Source organism: Cryptomeria japonica, chromosome 6 (assembly GCF_030272615.1).
Source record: "Cryptomeria japonica chromosome 6, Sugi_1.0, whole genome shotgun sequence".
Lineage (NCBI taxonomy): Eukaryota > Viridiplantae > Streptophyta > Pinopsida > Cupressales > Cupressaceae > Cryptomeria > Cryptomeria japonica.
In genome coordinates, this window is record NC_081410.1 from 109,739,790 (window position 1) to 109,749,687 (window position 9,898).

Consider the following 9,898-nt stretch of genomic DNA (forward strand, 5'->3'; position numbering starts at 1 on the left):
AACGAAACATATCTTTGCTTTAGCATAATTCGGATAATCTATGCTTATAATTTTGTAATGTTGCTTTCTTCAATCTTCAAAATAACCCCTACTAAATAAGTGATCTACGAATAATGTGATAAAGAGGCTAGATCTCTTCTCACCTGAGCTGTTGTACAATCTAAAAGATGTACGACTTTTTTCCATTTGATATTGAGCTGCCGCTGCTTAGAATTCAAACAATTTGCTTCCATTTTTTCATGAATGTTTGAGTTCAAACCTCAACCACTGGATAGATTCTCCAAGCTGTGTGTGTGCTCATTCAGGATGGATGCAGTCTTGCCAGCCCAAGGAATTCTCCAACTGCATACAAGATTTAGGGGGGTCCAGTGCTGGATCAAACCTTTGCTGCTCATAAACAGAAGTATTTTTGTCACTTCTGCGTACCTATTAAGGGGGTTTGCCCAACTGAATGGTCTTTTGGCATAGTACACCTTTGACAAGTATAGCTGACAAAACATGTTATTCCTTAAAGTTGTTCAAAAAGAATAAAATTTACTGTTGAGCTAAATCCTATGCATTCCTTCAAGTTGTTAAATAAGACAAAAACTTAATTTTGAGTGTTGAGCCAAATCCTATATGATATAAATGTTTATCCTCAGGGAAATACACGATCTGTAATAAAATTACTGTCTGAATTCACTTCAAATTTATAAATCGTTGTTCCTCAAGACCTTGATTAAGATGCTGCTATAAATATGTGTATATGGAATGTAAATCCGAATGGCAAACACAGAGTGTTTCCAAGTTGTCTCCTTGGACAATATATTTTTTATTCAGACCTTTATTTAACTGGTATTTCTGTAATACAATCAATAAGTATAAGGAAAAATAGGTCCCCAACAATTCCCATTTTATGAGCAACTCACATCTAAAGTTGTATGCATTGGAACACTGTGCCAGCACAGTTTCTTGAAAACATTTTTTCCTTGAATGAAAATAACAGTTTCCAAAATTTCTTCTAATCACATGAACTCACTGAATAAGTTTGACCATACGACCAAAAAACCATGTACAAAATCAATGCTAATTTATCAAAACAATTGACTGTTTAAGTACAAGTATGTAGCAACAAAAGCTCCAACTCCTAATCCAGAAACAAGAACTAAAGTAGTATTCCTGCAGAGATCAACAGCAAAATAACTTGAGTGAGCAGCCAAATATATATGTTGCTAAAGTGAGCTTTCCGCTAGTCCATTAAAATAAAATCATAAAACCAATAACTGACATTAGAAAATTTGAATATCAAAGCTAGTGCAAGTTATTGCTTTCAAATAATTTTTCAAAGTAACGTTGAAACTTCAGTACTGTCTTTGTCTCTAGCATCCAGTACTCAAGGCACAGTTATGCCTGCTTTCAGCTCAAAAAATAATGACGAATCAGATTTCAAATAACAATTTCTATGTTCTGGTATTAATTTATAATAACAAGCTTCTAGAGTTTCAGTTATTGTTGCACATTAGCATGTAAGAGTTTTGGAAAACGAAAGACACTAATACATTGAGATGTCAGTAAATCTGATGAGAATTTGATTTGTTATCTAATCTATAGAGCAAAGGATAACAGGTCGACAAACTACACCATGTCAATGTAGTGAACTTATCCATATATGTAGAAATGGGTTGGTAATGTTGACAAGGTCCAGTTGGTGGGTACATATCTTATTCCTCATCTATAGTACTGTATGGGTCCGAAGGTTTAATGAGTACTGAAGATACTCCTCTGATGTGCGTAGATGCAAACTAACAATGTTATGAGAGAATGATCTGGAAATTGCCATGGGGAACTTATATGTTGACTTCAAATTTATGTTTTGTTCATGCACAAACTGTGAGATGAACCGAGTGAGAAGTGCAACCAAAGTTTGCACAAGTAAAGACATCCTTTAAAGAATTCAAACTCCAGGGTCAGTGATATAGATTAAGCAATCACCAAAACAGCATATTGGATTCTGCAATGATATAGAAAGTTTTAGCCCCTAACCACATACTTTCAAGCTTCTGCTGCAGCAACTCTTGTTCTAATGCAGGAGCATCTCTTCACAGGTGGGCACATCAGGTGACAAGTGGCAGTGCATGTCTTACGGGAGCATCCTGCGGAATAAAGGAGACGTCATAGTTGACTACTATTGTGAGGTGGTTGGTGTAAGAGGTTATGTCAGAGCCATTAATTGTCATCTTCAATGATTCCTTGTGCCTTCCTATTCTTGGCATAGGATTTGGTGGGTTATGTTTTGTAACTTGCAGGTCATAAATTGTAATTTATGCAAAACGTTAAAGTCTCTTAATTTAGGCGTGGGATCCAGGGGTTGGTTCCAACCTATGGTATGTTGTAAACTCAAGTTAATTTAAAGCTCACTTAGTCTATAAATTGATCCTGGTTGCAAGTGTTCAGGATCTTTGGCTGCAGGTGAAGAATGAGGAGATAGTAGAAGCCAGAAGGCCTAGTTGAAGCAAGAGTTTGCAGAGTTGAATATGTAGAAGGAAGGAATGAAGGTTGTAATCAGATTTGCAAGTGGTTTTTCTGTTATAGTTTCTTTTGTAGGTGATTTTGGTATTGCATTAAAAAATTGAAGGTGTTTTTGTGAAGCCTGCAGGTTCAAAGTTGCAGACAGTTTGCTAGTTTGCTTTCATATTTGAAGCCTATGTAAGGTTGCTGTTTTAGATCAGTTTTACTTCAGATTTGTTATGATTTTATCAGCCCCTATTGCTGTCATATCAATGTAATTCCAGTTTTCTTTGATGGCATATAAATTCAAGTGGTTTGGTGTGAGAAATTTCCATTGTAGTTTGCAGATTTTTGTGATTGTTTGAAGCATTTCTGAATTGCAATGTATGTCTAAGAGTTTGCTGATTTACATCAGTGTGGTAATGTAGTGTTGTGTGAGAGGTCATTAATGTACCTCCATCAGTAAAAAATGCAGCAATTGTTGTGGTATGCACGGGGAGTCCCCTACATCAAGAAGAACACTATCATGCTTACTTGCAATTTAAATCTCATGGTTGTTTTTGAGTTCTCAGATTTAAGTCAAGTCAATTGAACGGCTTGCAAGGTGTGTGTGATTTCACAGAGAAAGTTTTTCCCTGCATTATGTGGATTCATAAAGAAGAGGAACTGTGGTACAGCATGGTCCTTTAAGTGGAAAGTGCATATTTTGCTGCTAGAATTTATATTATGCATGCAGTTGATATCGCGTAGATTCATCCTATAGCTATTTACAAGCAATTCTAATGCTAGAATCTAGATCAACGTGTAACTTTAATACAGTTTAAAAACTCAAATTATAGCTAAAAAGTAGAGTGGGCAATGAAGCATACGCATCTCCTTCTCTTTTTAGTTCTTCTTTACGAGCTTTCCGAGTGGATGTGTCATTTACATTCCTTGCTACAGGCTGTGCATAGGGTCTGAATCTTCTCTTAGGAGCACCACAAACTGCAGACAACAACATATACACAAAGATTTACATTTCACAACTTGAACTGATAATTTTTTTCAGAAATATTGTTAAGCAGAATACACACTAGTTTTCAAACAGCCATTTTGTTCATGATAGAAATAGCAAACTAGATTGGTCATTAGTAAAGAAATGCAAGGTTAAATTAGACAGAAATTCTAGCACTTCTGCATATCTAATCCCAGTTTCTTTTAGAACCCTATACTTTAGCATTGATCGATCTTTTCCTCTTCAACTCTAGTCACTCCTTCAAAACTCCTTTGAGTGAGTGAGAGACAAACATTGGGATCAACTCAAAGTGTATCTTATTGGTAAAATCCATATTTTGGATCACAACTTATGTTTGTGGGCAACATGCAACTCCATGCGATTTAAGATCTTTTCCTATATATAGCTTTAACTTTACTGATTGTTGCGGCTTTTCAATATTAAGCAGCACTTGTAAGGGAAATGGAGAAATAAAATGTGCTTCAAACATCTTCATTCCGTGACTGATGCTTTGAAGAATAGTAACAAATGGTCAAGCACAGTCCAAAATTGGCACTAATATTTCCTTCATATGCACCAAATAACACAGTGCAGTCCCTGGCTCCCTAAAATGGCCATAAACTTTGCCCAGCTGCATTGTATTGACAAGTCCTAAGAGAACATGAAGCTGTCTCGCCATGGTCGAGACCTAAATGTTCAATACTCATAGCATCTTATCATTGGCATCAGATTCAAAATTGCTCCTCTAGCTATGTTTTGATGTTTGTAATTACTAATTGGCAAACTCCACCCAGAAGGTGAAACCCCAATCGAACTCAGAACATACTGAACAATCAAGATAAGTTTACAGTCCCAGACCTAGTTCGTATTGATTATACAAACTCCAATATAAAAATAGGGAAGCTCAAAACTCAAAGACTAGTTCTGGTTCAAATTCCCAAACACTCTAACTTATCTATCTCGTACTATGGAAAATTGGGTTCACAGCTCTATATTCTTTACAGGGGAGACTTGAAATAAGGTGTCCTACTAAGTGTGGTTTAAGGCATGGTTAGAAGCCTGAGCAGCTCAAATTCAATAAATGTATCATCATCTTACCTTCGTTCTTTGAGCCCTCGTCTGTGAGCTCATTAAATTTAGGTACATCTTAGAAGTTATTTTCAGAAGTGCCAGATACAATGCAGAATATATGAAAACTCAATAACATGGTAAGGGCAGGCATTCATAATTTCCCGCTTCAGGCTTTAAATAGCAAAAAAAGGGGGAATTCACTACACCATGACAAAGCAATATATAAAACTGTCGTCATATATGCCTGCCCATGGGTTCTTACAAGAGCAAATGTACATGAAAATGGCGAATTAAGAGAGCTGAATAAGACACAAGATAAATATTAAGTCACCTAAAAAAATTCAAGCTATTAACATAATAGAAAACAGAGAACTCACCAGGGCAGAAATAATTATCAGCCACTTTCTCAAACGGCTTCCGATCATTGTAAATATACCTTCAATGAAAGTACCCAAATCCAAATTAGAAAATAAAATAAAACAGAACACTAATCACAAAACACTTCTGACACAGAAAAAAATTGCTAGTGCATATCAAATACCCGCAATCTCTGCAAATGTAAGCTTGACTGCAAGAGACTTTCAGTGTATATCTTGGAGGGCCTCTTACATCTGTGAGAGATGAAAAAGAAGCACCGCCATTGACAAATGCAGAGCTGAGGGCATATGTATTTGCAGATTGCAGTACATTGGTGCCCTTACTCTTACTGTTAGTGCTTGTTGTGGGTCTGTAGGCCGCCAAAGGGGTTGTGATTGTGCCCGTGGCTAGAATGGCTCCTTGTAAAGCCATCCCTGAGGCAGGTGCTTATTCAGGTCTGTGCAGACTCTTGTTGTATAATGGGAGTGAATGGTAAGTGTGACTGTGATAGGCGAGGGGGTTGCGAGTGTGGCCAACATGCTCCCACAAAAGCTCCTTATCCATACAAGAGCAATATTAGAGCTTTCCAGAGTGAGGAACTGCCAACGCCTTGGAAGCATTTGCCATTGAGCTTAGCAGTCCTACCAATCATTTGCTTCCGCACTTGTTGATGATAGGCAAGAGAAGATAAGATGAGATTGCAATTAAAGAAAACAAAAGGTAAACTATTTTTTAAATTTTTACATCTTTTAAAATTTTGAGATCTTTATATTTAAATAAAATTATTAAATAAATAAATAAATTTATTTTATATTTTATATACACTATTTATCATATTCCATTCCTTTTTACTATTGTAAAATGCAATTTAACTTAATTTATGAGCATGCGAGGATATGAAAAAATTACATATTAGCACATATTAGCACATACCTTAAACTAATCTAATGAACATGTGATGAGATGCAAAGTTCATATTAGCTTGGAATGATAAAAATAAGATGTGTTTTTGTCTCTTGATTCTATTTTTGTCCATTGTGCATACTCGGCTAATTGGTGATTAGGCCTTCTTTTTGATGTAATTTTTGTCTATACTTGATGGGAGGCAGTGCCTCCCCCTTTGAACATATTGTATTTTGATACTTTTACTCTCGATTTCCAATACAAAAAAAAAGATGACTTGTCTTTAGGTTCTTTAATCTAGAATCTAATATGAATTCAAAGCATAGTAAATAGTTTGGATAGCTGTGACAAGTATGGTAATATCTTGATAGCCAGTTCTTGGTATAATTTATTTAGCGAGGATTTTGTTGAGAAGTTGGGTCACTCATCATCACCTTGTAGAGGAAACAAATATAATTACAAAAGTTAGTCTCGTGAACGTTAATTTTTTTTTTTTTTCTTCTTCTTCTACAAAAGGTGCATTTAGATTCCAAACTTAAAAGGGAGAAAGATTGCTTATAAGATTTAATAGTTTACAAAGTTTGGTCCTTTATTATATTACTTGTTTTTATCGTCCTAATTTGTATTTTTAGTTTATAATGGAATGGCTTTCAGATGGTTAGATTCTAGTAAGTGTTTTTCTTTCCATTAGTCATTTCTTATGTTTATGATATTCCATTTTTTCATAAAGAAATAGATAAATAGGGTAGAATTATTGATTGCGACTTTGTTCTTAATGGTACAAATCCCACTAATGTCTGGAAAAAAGTAGATGATTGTGACCCCCCTCCAACCTCTAAAGTGTGTAGGTCTTGTCACTTAGTGGGTTTTGTTTTATTTTTCTAGATTTATCAATTTGGACTTGGCCTTATTTGGATTTGAGGTGTGACTTCTTCCACCCACCTTTTTAGTGAATGTGTAATATATTCTTTTTATACAAATAGTTAATGCAAGAGCATCATTGATAATGGATTCTACTTTCGAAATTGATAGCTTCTAGGATGTTAGATGGGCATTACATGTGGCAGTGCCTATTTTTAAATATTTTTTTTAGCATTGTTGGGTGGTGTGGGACGGGGATAGATATTTAAATTGTTTTCAAAGTTGTTTCACTCTATTTTGGAAAAAAATTGTGTGGGTTCATAGACTTGGTCAACCTCTTGTTATAGCCTTATCATTTTTATATATTTTAAGTTGGGTTTAGTTTTTAGTGGAGAGGTAGAAATGGTGGGCTAATAAAAAATAAAGGAAAGAAGTTGTTACTATTCTCTTAGTTTGAGGTAGGATAAGAGTCAAAGAAATATTTGGTAAAGTAAGTTGAGATGGTTTGTTGTATGAAAATAATTTAGTTTCTGAGTGATAGTTGGTGTAAAGTCTCTTGGATGGTAGTCATTTTGGTGGCATATGGAAGAAAAATATGTTGTCATATTATTGTGGAAGGAAGTGTTTTGTTTGTTATATTTTATCTTCAGTTTAGTGAGTCATGTTGTAGGAGAGAGGGGTGGAAATTAAAACAATATGAGTGTTGGTGCTAGGAGTTAATAGTCTACTAATTTTATGCAATAGCATTAATGTAAAGTCTATGAATTTATTATTTAATATAATCTTTATTTAGTTTTTGTTACTTTATTCTTGTAATCTCTTTTGATCTTTAGATGAGGTACTTGAATCAACAACCCTTCATTAGGATCTTGATTCAGGTTTGCATCAACTGGTATCAAAGCAAGGCAATCCTTGGATTAAGTATGTGAGAAAAGGTTTACTAGTGTTGGAAAGATGTGCAAATGAATTTTAGGTGGGGTGCTAGTAGACAACACAAGAGAGTTGAAGCATCCAAAACTATGGATTTAACTCAAAGAATGAGAGCTTGATATTAGCAAGATTGGATGAAATAAAGACAACTCAAAGAAGGGCAGTTCATCTTGAAGATGTAAGTGATGAAGAAGGAGAAGCAACTCAAGAAACCTAAGGACATGAAAAAGAAGTGGTGGATTTTGTAGAGACCGGATTTCTTAAAGCCATTACAAATATTGGAGGTACACCTAAATTAGATACACCCTATTATAATGCAAACTTGAATGACGACGAACTCAAAGATTAGGTTGCAGAGATGGAAAAATATTTTTGACTATGAATCTACAGAAGAATCCAAGAAGGTAAAATTTGCTTGAACAAGGTTAAAAGCCCATGTACCTTTATGGTGGGACTATTTATAGACTAAAAGGCAAAGAAAATGGATAGAGAAAATTAAAAGTTGGAGTAAAATGGTGTCGAAGTTGAAGGCCAAATTCTTACCTTCGTATTATTAATTGAGTTTATTCAAAAGGTTACAAAGCTTGAGACAAAGGGAAGTGGATGTAAAGGAATATACTAAGGAATTCTACAAACTCACTATAAGGGATAGACATGCAGAAGATGACCCCAAAAAGATAACATGGTATGTTAATGGGTTGCATTTAAATATTCAAGATGAAATTAATTTGTTGAACTTTAGAAGCATAGAGGAATCTTATCAAAGTTATTTAAAGGTAGAAGATAATTTATCTCAAAGGAAGCAAAATAATTCAAGAGGAATAAGAAGGTCCATTGTTGGAAAAGAACAAGCAAATAGTAGCAAGGAACAACAAGCATGTGAAGAAGAAATCAATACATCACAAAATAATTATTTTAATCAAGGTGCAAGAGGAAGAGGAGTTTTTTCAAAAAGAAGAGGTTATTATGGAAGAGGTTGTTGGATATTGTTGCTACTAGGATATGTTGTTGTCATCAATTTCAACATATTCATGTGTTTTGGTGTTGCAAAGAGTTATATTGGTGACCCGGTGATTGCAGTGAGTTGATATGGTTGGTTTATCTATTTGCTATGCTAAATCAACTAGAGACACTTCATTCTTTATTGATTTCATGATGCTATGTGGTGACTAGATTGAGTTGTGGATTCTGGTATGGAGATTGGTTTTCAGTATTCAGTATTGCAGTGCTATGGTGTTTGATCTGTTCTGCTTCAATATGATTATATCTTTAGTTGCAGATTTGGGAGAGTGTTTGGGATGTTTCTGTGTATCTTCAATTCAAATGGTTCATGATTTGGTGCTCCGCAAGTTATCCTTTTTGTTCGAGTTGTTGTTGTTAAGTGTTCTTGAGTGTTAGTGTGTTGATCAATGAAGATTTGATTAAGTGGTGTTGGTGCAGCTATTGCAGATGGTTCTAATGTGCTTGTTGGTGTTTCCTAATCATTTCCTATTTGTTTTGGTGGTTCGCATTGATCATTGTGCGCATGGTCCGGTGGTTGATTTATGTATTGTGTGATGTAATTTGTAATAAGGTGTTGAGGGTTTGGCCGACCTTGTAGTCAAGGTTGATGATTTGTATAAATAGGTGTTATATTCATGTAATTTGTATATGGGTGTAATGTTTGCATTATCATAGAGTGGTGTATGTGAGAATAAGAGAATTCATCTTTCAGTGTGGTGTGTTGATGATGCAGAACACCCACACACAAACTTGCAAGCTAGGGACAATCTATCCCAACTCACCTACCTAGTAGGTGTATTCTCTTAATTAGGTGTTCTCACTTTCACAATTCATCAACACCTTTCCTTAATAGGGGCTCTCAACTCACCTAACCAACCTTCCTCCCAAGGTTATCAAACTCTCTCCATGATACAACTCTTCCATGTCTCAACACAAGACTCAATGCCAACATACACCCCTCTAGGTTACTCTCTATTCTCAAAACTCCATCCTCTTAAGAACGACTCTTACTAGGTCTTTAATTTGTTCATAGACCCAACACCCCTTGAAAAAAAAGTATACACCACCCAAAGTATCATATGGGAACTCTATTGGGGCACTCTTTCATAGACAACACCTTGCTTTATCCCTCCCAACCACCCTAAAACACAATAAGGACCCTGTTGCTATAACACTGTTCACAGTGACAAACAACACTAATGGGACTGTCAACACTTGGATCTTCACTTACTCACAATATTCAAATGACAATGATGATGATGGGACAAATTCCTTCCCCCCCTTCCAACACTA

General features: G+C 35.3%; 1 protein-coding gene across 1 annotated transcript; it reads right to left on the reverse strand.

The window, feature by feature from the left end:
* Window positions 1-777: 777 nt before the first annotated feature.
* Window positions 778-5,583, reverse strand: LOC131057596 (uncharacterized). The gene is made up of 4 exons (XM_057991745.2): window positions 5,094-5,583; window positions 4,930-4,988; window positions 3,357-3,471; window positions 778-1,158 (listed from the first exon to the last, which is right to left on the reverse strand). Exons 1-4 carry the CDS (start codon window positions 5,339-5,341, stop codon window positions 1,074-1,076), a joined length of 507 nt encoding a protein of 168 aa, XP_057847728.2. The 5' UTR covers window positions 5,342-5,583; the 3' UTR covers window positions 778-1,073.
* Between the last annotated feature and the right edge of the window lie 4,315 nt (window positions 5,584-9,898).

Bases quoted from the DNA above. Each gene is read 5' to 3' on its own strand.
- LOC131057596 (XM_057991745.2), bottom strand. From the start codon at position 5,341: ATGGCTTTACAAGGAGCCATTCTAGCCACGGGCACAATCACAACCCCT. The intron at 3,472-4,929 runs GTGAGTTCTCTG...TGTTGTCTGCAG, and splicing joins TGATAATTATTTCTGCCCTG to TTTGTGGTGCTCCTAAGAGA. The intron at 1,159-3,356 runs GTATGCTTCATT...TGATCTCTGCAG, and splicing joins CTAAAAAGAGAAGGAGATGC to GAATACTACTTTAGTTCTTG.